Genomic DNA, 13,755 nt, shown 5'->3' with positions numbered 1-13,755 from the left:
CTCTGAAATACATCTAATGTCTCGTCACCGTGGGACACCAGGTACATTCTAGATCAACTTTTTTGCAATTTTTTTTAGAAGTGATTTTTTAGAAAATTGGGCATTTTTTTATTAAACTACGTAGCCTTTATCGACATCACTTAAACCTGATCTCAAATTTCGTCAATTCATAATTCAGAATAATTAGTCTAGGAGCCAGATAGGGTTCCGTGGCCAATCAGAGCACCACGGATGCAAACAACTTATTCTTTTTTGAGCTTCTGAATTCAAAAAACTTGGTCGCAAAGCCTGAGAAAGTGGTCAGTTTAATTGTTATTAACAAATTAAATGTTTAAATGGCTGTAAAAAGTTTATTTTTATAGCTAGTACAAATTTTTATGCGTTAATAGTTACGTTTTCTCATAACAAACATATATTTTTTTGAGAATTAAAAAAAGATTAACTTTAACCAAAGTTATTGCAAGTTTTTTGAATTCAGGAGGTCAAAATACTTAAGAATAAGTTGTTTGCATCCGTGGCATTCTGATTGGCCACGGAACCCTATCTGGCTCCTAGACTAAATTTGGTTATACAGAAATTTTAAACTAATCAGCACATAAGAACATTTCTTTGTAGTACAGTGTAGAAGCAGAAGTATAAAAATGATAACGGCACAATTTTTTCACAACTCGATTATTAATATTGATTTCCGTCATAGATTTGTCATTAAACTATCCTAATTATTATAAGTATTTCTTTTTGTTTAAATAGCACGAACTAAAAATATTCTTTAAAAAATATATTGGAAAATCATTTATTTTGAATAATTATGTACTTTCAGATTAGTGAAAGCAAGAAGACAGTAAAGGAATTAGATGTGTGTATACTACACAGTTTAAGTGTTTAAGGGCTACTTGTTATCACATTTTATATCTTTTTTATCTCTCATTTTATTAGAGCGCATGAACAATATTTAGCACAAATTGTTTAAAATCTCTTACGTAAATTTCTTAGTTTTACCTAAGACATTACCTAAATGATTTTAAAATTTTAAATCATAATAAGATAAATAGCCGCAATACTAACACAAAAATTATTTCCAACTATAATTATAATCTATTGACTTTAATTTTTTTTTTTTTACTAACCTTATGACATTATTAGGTTGAGGTATTTCAAAATCCGGAAGAAAATTTCTTAAAACGTTTATGCACGTATTTCCCACTTCATCTTCTGTTAGACTTTCCATTTCTTTAACGCCCTCGCCTCCTACCCAGCCTATCAACACTTTAGGTTGATTAAATACCTCGTCAAATCCAGTAACATGTCTTATCCACTCTTCTCCTTCTTCGTAACTAGTATCGGATTTCCACATAAATTGAAAACCTTTCCAATTTCCCCACCATTTTTCATCAAAAATGAGATAAATTTTGCCTATACCATAGAATCCCATATTATCTATAGCAGTCTGTAGTAATGTTGGAAGAGGAGGATCAATAATAGCAAATTCTTTTAATACTCCTATAGAGGCAGTTATTATTAAATGATCACAGTAGAATATTTGATTGTTGCTACATATCACTTTTACACCATTGTGCTCTTCACCATATAAAATTTCAGTCACCTCACAATCTAAGTGGATGCGCTCTTTTGGAAGACTATCAGCCATGACGTTGATAAGAGAATCATATCCATATTTTAAATTGTAATGAGCAGTGTCATCTAAACAGACGTAACTGCCCCAATATTTTGCCGACAATCTCCTCATGTTCTGGCAAGAATTATCTATTACCTGAAATCTCATATGCCAGTCGAATAATTCGAGTTTCATTTGTCTTAAGTCATTCGTGTCATCACATGCATCCAGATATTCTAAAAACTTTTGTTCCATAAAATCACCCACAGATACTGGATGTTCAATTTTGTCAACAAAGGTCTGACATTCTTCTAATATTCTTCCTACTTCAAAATCTACCCGTTTAACTAGGAAGTCGTCAAACATCACTCCATCGTTTCGAATAAACATACCCAAACCTTCTTCAGACATCTTCTCTGAAAGCAAGTCGTGTTTTACTGCTAAGTGGTACAAAGGATTATCTTTTCCGTGTAACCATTGGGCGCCAATATCTAATGGTCTACCGTCAACTGTTATCGTTTTTATTCTTCCACCGATTTCTTCTTGCGCCTCAAGGATTACAAAATCTTTACATCCTAGTTCGGTTAATTTTAAGGCAGCTCCCAAACCAGCCATGCCTGCGCCCATTATTACAATTTTATGATGCTTGGGTTTCCTAAAAAGAAAATTCATTTTCAATAAGGGAATATTTTAATCTAAATATATTCTACATACATGATTTATATTTTACAAAATATATTTTATCATTAACCTCTCAATAAAAAAAATTGATTACTAGAAACTTGTTTTCCTAGTAAAAAAGATAGTTAGAAGTAGAAACAGATATGTTTTTAATAAAATTGATTTTTTTCTATATGTATATTGTGTTTCTCTTGCAAAAGGATGTGTTAGTGGCAGCAGAATCAATACAGTAGCCAAAAACAAAAAAAAATTTGGCGCAACAAATATAAGCAATGGAGGTAAAGGAAAACCATCGATTAATAAATAGTATAACTGTTTCGTTTGCTATTTTTTGTTTCGACTATACAGACTAACACAAACAAGTTTGCGTTTCTGATACAGGTAGAGCAGCCCGAAATTGTGAAAGAACACATTCGGCTAAAAGGAATCAAATGTAGGCACGGCGCTTTGTGATAGCAGCAACCTGGAACTTTCCCTTACCGTGTCCAGTATGTATTGTATTTGTAGGCAGAGCTGTCTCAGACGCAAACTTATTTTTGTACATTTATCACTCTCATTGAAATTAGTTATTTCTTAACTATCATCCTTACATATAAAAGCCTCTTATATTTCCATATTAGTCCATGGGTAAAATCGTAGCAATCAGATATTATTGTTACTAGTGATTAGTATTTTGATACAAAGGCGCAGTATGATAGTAATAACGAATTGATGGATAAACTGTTGACATATGGTGAACGTAGACTAATCGTTTTTCATTTGCACAAGTACCTACTCCAAGATTTGTAATACTCATCATGGAGCACGTGATATTGGTTAGTTACAACCTTATCGATGATGTAAATAACATGGCAGGAAGAAAATTTCATATTAAAGCAATAAATATAATGGCCTTTATAGCAAATTATACAAATTACAATTCACAAAAGGCGAAGTTTAGCCAACAGCGATTCGTAATTCTAACCTAGCCTTAACCTAAAAATTATTATACATACATATGTGACATATAAAATTATTGATAAAAAAGTAATAGCAAAAACTCTTTAAGATGTAATTTAAAAGATTTATGGTAAATTATTTTTTACTCGTATATATTTTTGCAGTTTTTTAAAAAAATTCGGAATGAGCGTTTTTGAAAGCCGTACCTACCACCAAAGCCGTTTTCCAGTTTTTTGGAAAATATCCTGCATAGATAAGCATCCTCCTCCTTCATAACGTACTTGACCTACCCATGCATAAGCTTTTTGATTCTCTTTACAAAAAAGGCTATTAGTGCAGCTTCAACCAATTTTAACTTCAATTGCCTAATTACAATCTGTAAACTTCCGACCATTCAAATATTCTTAGAAGAGTCCAAACAAATAAGAATCTGAAGGAGTCAAATTCAGGCAAGATGGCAATTAGCGCACTTCAAATTTCAGAGTGTACTAATGGAGTACTAATTATAATTTTACTTTTTTTGTGAAAGCGTATCTGGCATTCTGAAAGACTACGGCGTAATGAGGATGTGACTCCTTGAATTTCTTAACCACGATGACGAGTACTTCCACCTTAATGGTTGTCTCTTACTATCTGACAGTTACAAGAAATATTTGCTGAGATTTGGCATATATTTATTAGAAAAATTAATAAACAATAATTACGAACTGATATCACAATAAGGAGAAAGGTCTGAATGAAAATCTTATGGATATGTTATAATCCATGTCTTTGTAAGACAAGGGAGTTCCATCTCTTTGCAGTATGTTTCTTATTTTCACAGTTTAATGCGTTACATTGTTTCAGCGAGAGCATGTAGAAAAAAATGTATATAAAAAATTCTTAATTTTTGTAGCAAGATACTACAATGCAACACTGTCACTTCTATATTATCCTGTATTATGGAGCAAATTTAAAACGAATTAATTTATTTTATAATAATATTGTGAACCAGCCACGAATAAAATTTTGTATGTGTCGTGGGTATAAAAACGTGTGTGGCCTTTGGCATGTACATCCTTGACACATAAATAACAATTTTGGATGTACTTATATATTTGTATCTTCAGATAACAAACATAAACATCTTATTCCATGACTGATCCGACACAAAATTGGAATAATTTCCTGTAAAGTCGTCTTCGAATATAAGTAGTCCTTGTTAAACAGTATGATATTCTTAAAGAGACTTTTTTTAATAATTCGTTATGTGATTCAGCAATAATATGAATATGAATTTCCTCCAAACTTTCTCGAATTTGTTGGATCTAAAAATAAACCTGTCGGGCTTTCACTGGTGCCATTTGTTCGTTCACCTACAAATTGCTTGCGGAAAAGAGAAATGCTGACAAAATATATTCTGTAACTGGGATATCAATAACCAGAATCTGATGCTTTGTTATTGACAGTTTCTAATAATAATTTTCCACTTTTGCTTTTGAGATTAAAACATACGATACCAGTTGAAAGGTTTGTTTCAAATTGGATTTAATAATATTGTTATCTCGGGAAAGTCGAAAATAAAAGCATTTAATAACCCCAGGCAATAATTGAAAAACTCGTTTTTAGCATGGGTAGGTGATATTTTGAAATATTAAATATTTTTGAATTTTTATTTTATAGCTTCTCAGGTCTATTTAAAGAACTATACACTTATACAAAAGAAGGGGAAATATTCTTAAGACTGTTTTAGCTTTCCAATTAATGTGGAATCATATTTTTAGTGCAATTGCTGTAGCCATCATATTTTTGTGTAGAATATTTTTGCAGCACTAGACTCCCCAGTTTTCTAGTACAATAATGCTTTTGTTTTATTTCTAGCACCGACCGATATTAAAACCGAATAACTATTTTGGCGTACCGTTTCTTAAAGTATTAGATTGTTTATTGTAAAAAATAAACCAATCGCCTAATACTGCATTTGCCTACCGTACAGATTTTTGCGTCCTGACTTCCGATATTTGACTATGTGCTAATTTGTATTTGTTTACAATACCGACAACATCGCATAGGTATTTTTAATTCCGTCGTAAATAATTGATCTAACCAATTTCATTTTATTCACACTGCTTGTAAATTATTTTTACATTTCTGATTTTAGTCGTTTATAATAATTGAAATTAGAATCTATTTTACTTTAGTTTGTTTCAATTTCCGTAGGCCTTAGTAATGTAAAATAAATCTAGTAAAGATATTTCCAGTTGTATTCATTTTTAACGCCGACACGATTGGTAAAATTACGATCCGTAAAAAGTCTTACTATATTTTTGTGACCTACACTGATAAGACCGTTCATTTTAAAAATAAAATAACACTACACCTAGAGAACTGCTTGTGATCGTAAAGTAAGAGAAATATAAGAGACCATTTGATCTAAACTTTCTTCTCTGTAGCTATCCCTAGTACTTACTCTAAACCGAGGGTAGGGTTCATGTGGACTTTCCCCCACGTAAAAGATAGGGAAACTGGCGCCCGAGACAAACCGAACGAAAAGATTTTAATCCGGAGTACGTTTCTGTGACGTCACTCACCATCGCCGCTGCCGATAAAATAGTAGTCAAGGGTTGTCATAAAATTAGGCGTTCAAACAGGGACGTCAGTGACGTCAATAACTATTGTAAAGTAGAATTTAGTTGCGAATTAAAATTCCATTTAGAGTTGGTAGTCTACCGGGGCGTCCACAAGTAACGTCAGAACCGGACCGTCATCACCAAAACCAGACCACCCAAAGTAAGTTACATAACATTTAGTAATTAAACAATTAATTGCAAAAAAATGAACGAAATTAATTTATAAATACGTGCAGCAACAATTTCACGGTCAATCGAATCGGCCTTTGGCAAACTTGTTGGTCTTTGGATTGCCGTTTTTTCTTTAAATTTCATCAACATCCATAGCTTTTTGCAATGCGCAATTTTCGAAAACTGATTTTTCCGCGTTCAACCTATATTTTACAGTTTACAAATTGGTGAAATATGACTTTAGAAACCTCAAATTGTATGCAATTTAATTGCCTACAACATAAAATGACAATTTTTTCGATAGATCGTCTAGATCTTCACGGGCAGTAAAAAAAGTGAAAAAAAAACACGTAAATTTGCCACTTATTTACAATTTGCCAATTTAACGTCACTTCTTTCGAGTAACTTTTTGATATTATCGTTCTACATATCCTTCACCGTCATAAAGTGAAAGTGATTTTACATAATAATCTCAATAAACATGAACAAAGTAGTCCGTCCCTATGAAATGCTAAGCGACCGTAAAGGGTAAGCAAGATGAGTAATCCTGATTAATATCAACTCGTCATTCTTAAAGAGTAAAAGGTAAAGGTTTCAATAATATTTCCCTTTATTGATTTAGATATTTTTTTATTTAAACTACCACCATAATCAGTTGCTTTAGATTTTCATCGTTTAAAACGAAACAGTAACGATGAAAAAACATGCAAGAAATACATGAGTGACAAGTGTTATGCAAATTCAATACCTTAGAAATGCATATTTTTTTAAAGAACTTTTCGGATTCGTCGAGTATTTGTTACAGCTTTTTGTTAGACCAAGATTTGGAAGATTAGCATCTATAATAGTTAAAATAAACAAAACCAGCTTTCTGACGGAAGGTGACAAAACTGGCGGCTTTTCAGTGGAGGCAGAGGAGGCTAAACCTCATAAAACATTTTAAATAATTAATTTCATTTCCTTCATAATTAATAGCTAATACGCAATACGTAATTATTTATTTTTATTTGGCAACTAAAATATGAAATACCTACCTCTAGACCAATAAAACATACAAGGGTTCCAAAAGTTGTAGAACTTTTTTGTTGTTAAGTACAAATTTAAATACAATGCAAATATTAAAAATCCGAGAAAACACTACCGTAGAAATTTTGAACTTCGAAAACAAGGAGTAAATTTTTATAATACAATGTCTCATTTCTGTGGTGATGTGTGTTGTGTTCATATATTTATGTACCTACCAGCATAATAAAAATCCATTCTTTTTTGTGTGGCTATTTTAGGTTAAAAAAAAAACTCAAAATAGTCGAACTTCCTGTTAGATATGATTATTAATCACATTGACTGAGCGAATTTCCAAATACACAGTGACATCGACAATTATTAAGGAATATAATTAAATACAAATTCAATGAACGTTCACCTTTATTTAGTTAAGATACTATTACCTTAATTTGATATATTTTAAAAAGATTTAATTCTTTAACTTTACTTTTACTCTAACTTTTAATTACACAGGCACACAAAAAAAATTATGTAAAGACCCAGAAGGTAGACCCCCCTACCCCTCCGTTTTTGGGGTCGCTGAAACCGAATTAAAATTAAAAAAAAATTACTAGCCATTTCCCCGTTACCACCCCCCTACACTCCCTTCTGGGAGTTGAAATGTCAATTCTCATACAAAGTCGAGTAGGGTGTGTATTCCTTTGTTTTCTGGGCCACTAAGAACGAAGAAGTCTACCAAAAATGAATAAGACCCTCACGTTACCCCCTAGCGTCTCTTTATCCCCCCATACACCCCTTTCTGGGAGTTGAAGTGTCAATTTTCATACAAAGTCGAGTGGGTTGTGTATGTCTACGTGTTCTAGGCTGCTGAAAACAAATGTGGGTGGCAAAGGGTGCTGAGGGTTGACGAGGGGGTTGGATTCATTTTCGGTAGTCTTATTTGTTTTCAGCAGCCTAGGGGTGTATAGGGGTGGTAAAGTGACGCTAGCGGGTAACAAGGGGGTCTAGTTTTTGGTATAGTCTTCTTCGTTCTCAGTGGCCCAGAAAACATAGGAATACACAACCCTACTCGACTTTGTATGAGAATTGACATTTCAATTCCCAGAAGGGGGTGTATGGAGATGGTAACGGGGAAATGGCTAGTTAATTTTGTTTAATGGTCATATTCGGTTTCAGCGACCCCAAAAACGGAGGGGTAGGGGGTCTTCCCTCTGGGTCTTGACATTATTTTTTTTGTGTGCCTGTGATTATCGGAACATTCTTAAGGACCACTCTGAATAAATGCATAGCAAGTAATGTTTACTATTAAAACATCTTTTATTAACTATAAAATTGATAGAGAAATTACACCTACAAAATCAATCGCATCGTTACTATTGGATGTGGAAGTAAAATATAGCAACTAATNCACCTACAAAATAAATCGCATCGTTACTATTGGATGCGGAAGTAAAATATAGCAACTATTTTGGCATATTCATTTTTATACAGGGATGGCCAAAAGTACGGAATAAAATTCATATCTTCTGAATGAGTTATTTTTTTTTTTAAACGCCGAAACACGTCAACTGATTTTGATTTTTTCCCATCTTTCGGTTATACCCTACTTTTTTTTCAAATGGAAACATAAGGCATGAGGGGGCTCATTGAAAAGCTTATAGAAAACCGAATCCAGCGAATCCAAGTAAACAAGTTTTATTTTTTCAGTAACAAGTTTTTTTTTCATTTAGAAATTGAAACAACTAGATAATTTACAAAAATAAACTCAATGTCGCAAATGCTGAAAATGTCTTCCATTCACTATTTGGCATTCTCCAAGACGATAGTAAAAGCTGTCCACAGCATTCTGAATGACTTCAGTTGGTAAATTATGCATCTCCGCACTAATCTTGTTCTTTAAATTCTCAATATTATCCGGTCTGTCCTGGTAGACTCTTTCTTTCAAATATCCCCAAAGAAAATAATCCAGGGGTGTTAAGTCGGGGGATCTTGGCGGTCATTCAACTGTACGCCGTCTACCAATCTAGCGATTTGGAAACATTTCATCTAAGTATATTCGAACATCAATACCAAAATGTGGGGGAGCGCCATCTTGTTGGAACCAAATTCTTTCATTCGGTATATCTGGATCAATTTCATGAGGGAAAATCACAGCTAGAGCAGGTATCAGGTCAAATGTTAGGAAATCCAGGTAGCGTGCGGCAGTAAGATTTTCTTCAAAAAAGAATGGGCCCAAGATTCTGTTGTTGATGATACCTGCCCATACATTAACTTTTTGTGGATGCTGCGTATGCGATTCGCATGTCCAGTGTGGATTTTCCTGGGACCAAAAGCGATAGTTGTGCCTGTTAACCACTCCATTTAAATAAAACGTAGCTTCATCCGAAAAAAGTACGTCTCGTTGAAAACCATTATTGTCGTCACACCGTCTCATCATTTCTTCACAAAATTGTAATCGCCTATCATAATCGTCTTCCAAAAGCTCTTGGAGAAGACATACATTATAGGGGTGGTGTTTCTCTTGTTTCAGAAACATTCGAATTGCAGTTCGAAAAGCATCGTGTTTGCGGGCCAATGAAACAGTTGAAGTATGAGGATTTTCAACAAGTTCTAATGCAATGTCTAATTTCTTTTCTTCATTCAAAGCACGTGCCCGTCCAGTTTTGGGCAAAGTCTGTACTGTACCGTGTTCCTCAAATTTGTGAAATATTTTACTAACTGTCCCTTGCGAGATTTGGTTTTCGGGATATTTCGCATTAAATAAATCGCGCACTTCAGCCTGACTTCTTATTTTGTCTCCACATCCAAGCAATATCAAGATTTCGATGCGTTGCCTTTCCGACAATACCATTGCAATTCAGTAAATAAATTGATTTTTACACAATAGTATCGTTTCGAACTCCAATTTACAACTAATGCGAAAAATTAACCAGAAAGCCTAGCAAGTAAGTGATGCCAAAAAAACGCAACATAAAAAATATATCTTTTTTGCGTTAGCAGCGATAGGTACAGTTTCAAATTCTTTATTTTATTCTGTGCAAATTCATGGAGGATAACACTGAAGATAATTAAATTTTATTTCACTTGTTAAGTATGTGTTTTATACAACCCTAAAAACCTTGCTATTGAAAAAATAAAATTTGTTTATTTGCTCATGCCTTGTTTCCATTTGAAAAAAAAAGTAGGGTTAGCTGGGGGTTAGGAGATTGAAGAAAAATTAATTATTATATAACCGAAAGATGGGACAAAATCAAAATCAGTTAATGTGTTTCGGCGTTTTAAAAAAATTAACTCATTCAAAAGATATGCATTTTATTCCGTACTTCTGGCCATCCCTGTACTATACGTGTTAAATCCAGACAAAATTATAAACCTTTAAAGAAACAGCCAATTCTTGCATTCCAAACAAGGGGAAGTCGCCAGACATGTAAACGACCTGAAAAACTTTGTGCGTTAAAATGTTGGCAACTTTAAGTTGTCAAAAGTTTTCATGAATTTGTCTCCTCTCTTACATGTAAAAACAAATGTATATTTCCAGTACATTACATAGAACTCACATTTTTACACAAGTTAACTCAAGGACGCATAGTAATTAATATTATTGATCTAACGAATAAATTTAAAAAATAGAATGTATTTGAGAGAACTAATTACACAGGCAGACAAAAAAAAATTTTTTGGTTTTTAGATCAGACCTATAATTTCTTATAGATTTTGATATGCTGAAATCAAATTTGAAGAGTAAAAATATTTTTATCGTTTAGATCTTTTATATTCGCAGGGACAAATCTCTTCTATATTGAAAATGCAGTTATTTGTAAATATGAAGAATACCGACTCTATTCCGATTTTAACCTAGATGACTGACTTCCTATGTATTTTTGGGGTCTAAACACGAATCTGATGTCCAAACTTGGCGAAAAAGAGCAAAAACGCAATTATATTGAGAAGCAAAGTATAAGGTATGTTTTCCTATGTAACGGGTTATCCATTTCGAGCTTGGGATAGTAAAGCACTGCCAATTGATATTTGTCAAATGTCATTATCGTCCAGACTGGTATTTGTGTAGTTAAAGGTTTGCCATTTCACAATATGGAACGTTTTACGACCGAACAACGCGTTAAAATTATTAAATTATGCTACGAAAATGGATCTTCGGTGGCTGCATTTCGCACATTACGCGGAGATGACATAATCGTCCATCCCAGCAAACAACCACCAATACAGTGAGGAAATTCCAATAGACTGGATCGGTAGCAGACATCGTAAGACCTGTGCATCATCGTTTTGCCCGTTCAATCGAAAACATAGCCGCTGTGAATGAAAGTGTTAACGATGACCCGAATCTTTCGACTTCAAGTCGAGCTCAGCATTTGGGCCTGTCATACGGCACATTGTGGCGCCATGATCATCGACTTTTTTTAGCCTGAAATTGAAGATTTTGATCTGGACGATATGTGGTTTCAAAAAAATGGGGCCACATGCCACATAACGCGGCCAATTATGACTCTATTGCGCGAGAAATTCCCAGGACGTGTAATTTCCTGATTCGGCGATGTAGCTTGGCCACCAAAATCCTACGATTTAACGCCTTTGGATTTTTCTTTGTGGGGCTATGCGAAAGACCGTTGTTATGCGAACAATCCCACAACTTTGGAGTAATTGAAGGACGAGATTTATCAAGTTATGGCCGAATTATTGCCCGAATTGAATGAAAAAGTCTTCGAAAATTACCTCAAAAAGTTTGAGTCCTGCAAACGGTTCCGTGGAAGACATTTGAATGATATTGTTTTTCACGCATAATGGCATAGTCCAAACTTTATTATGAAATAAAAGTTCCATCGAAATTTAAATATTCAGTGTGTTTTTTTAAACTTTACTTTCCCAAGGAGAAAATGGATAACCCTTTATTTTTAGGCGCTCAACATAAATCCGATGTCACAAAGAGAGCACTCTACCCTTCCGTGGGCACAAAGACCAACAACTCAATTCTATTAAAAAATCTCAAGCGCGTATTGGTTTTTAAGTTAGACTAACCTGACCTAATTAGTGCCAACCTACGCTTGTGGCAAACCTTTGGAAGAGTTTTAGCTCTTCGTAAGGATCCTACCAAGTTTCTATGGTCAGCCACAAACCTTGCATGGTTGACACTACTTAGGTTAGATTAGGCTAGTCTTAAAAAACACTACACGCTTGAGATTTTTTCAATAGAATTGAGTTGTTGCTCCGTTTGCTCTTGGAAAGGCAGAGTGCCCTTAAGATAACTTTAGGTATATTTTAGATATAGAAGAGACCTGTCCCTGCGATTACAAAAAATCTAAACGATAAAAAATTTTTTACTCTTCAAATTTGGTTTCAGCACCAAAATCTATAAGAAATCTAAAACCAAAAAGATTGATTATTGAAATAACCGATTCTCTTACATCTTGTACGTAAAAAATATATACCTTATTGAAGTCGCTATACTCCGCGGTCGAAATTATAGAGAGTGACTCATCGCTAGCTTTTGGACTAGTAAGGGGATGAAGCGTGCCGGGAACGAAAATCCATTGGGGTGTCTGCGTAAAAGGCACCAAGATATAGAAATTATTGAAAAAAGATAATAAAACACAACATCTAATATTTTGTACGGTTTGCTATAACCGGCACTTTGATCCATTTTAATTATTACAACATTTTAAAACGTCCCAGTTGTGTTTTTTTAATTTATAAATTTATTATAGCCATGGAATTAGACCCCTCGTCTACGCTTATGCTATGACGTTTCTCAGGACGGGTAAATCAAGTCCGTTTACACCCACTAAAAAAGCATTTCCCTTTCCCTACCAAGTGCAAAAGACAGAGATAGAATATAGATCGACGTTCAGTGTAACTCAGTCTATAGACGATTATAGATTCTATCGATGTGCCTAGCGAGCGGCACAAAGATAAATAATATTGAACCATATAAAAATCATTTTATATTTTATACGCATTAGGTAATAATGTTTTTATATTATGTCTTAGTCACTCTCTATAATTTCGATCGCGGAGTATATGTGTAATTGTTTTCGAGATAATCGCGTTTAACCATGAAGATACCGAACTAGTTGTTTTACAAATAACATGAATTGGAATCTTTTGTTCGAAATAGCCTAATTCTTGAAAAAATTACAATTTCTACGCCAATTACTTTCTTCTGACTATTACATTTGCGTAAATAATTAAAACTTATTTTGAAAATAATCTGTTTAGGACAAACATACCTATATAGAAATATTTCTTCTTAAAATGATTCTGGGTATCACCTCCTCAACCATTTTAACATATTTAAGCTACACCCTGTATGCTTCGTAAATCTTAATTTTTTAATAAGAATAAAAATATTGCGTTTAGTGGAACATACAGAATTAAGGACGTTTGCTCCTAAATAAGCCTTTTGAAATATGAATTTCAGCAAATAGCTGTGTACATCAGTTTGATAAAAAATGTCATTTATTAATTAGTAAGTAGTTTATTGTGTTTAAGAGAAAAATAGTGTGCAAACAAATTCGAAAGTCCTGAAATGCATAATTAAAACTTTATTGTCACATACCCTATTCTTTATACCTACTCGTGCATTAATACTGTAAATAAACAGATCGATTTTATTACATTTCAATTTCAGGATATATTTGTTTCAATTCAATTCAGATAATTAGTAACCTCAAGCTAAAACCAATATAAAGCAAATAACTATGAGTAAATAAATATTTT

General features: G+C 33.5%; 1 protein-coding gene across 2 annotated transcripts in view; it reads right to left on the bottom strand.

Moving 5' to 3' along the window:
- LOC108908180 (peroxisomal N(1)-acetyl-spermine/spermidine oxidase-like) overlaps positions 1-13,755 on the bottom strand; it is a 173,932-nt gene that overhangs the window by 34,973 nt on the left and 125,204 nt on the right. For both annotated transcript variants that reach the window (XM_018712116.1, XM_018712117.1), the window contains one exon: positions 1,128-2,270. In XM_018712116.1, coding sequence (XP_018567632.1) covers positions 1,128-2,270 — 1,143 coding nt within the window. The remainder of the gene's footprint in view (positions 1-1,127; positions 2,271-13,755) is intronic.

The sequence above is a fragment of the Anoplophora glabripennis genome, unplaced genomic scaffold (genome assembly GCF_000390285.2).
Source record: "Anoplophora glabripennis isolate ALB-LARVAE unplaced genomic scaffold, Agla_2.0 scaffold394, whole genome shotgun sequence".
Classification (NCBI taxonomy): domain Eukaryota; kingdom Metazoa; phylum Arthropoda; class Insecta; order Coleoptera; family Cerambycidae; genus Anoplophora; species Anoplophora glabripennis.
This window is presented reverse-complemented; position numbering and strand designations above follow the sequence as displayed.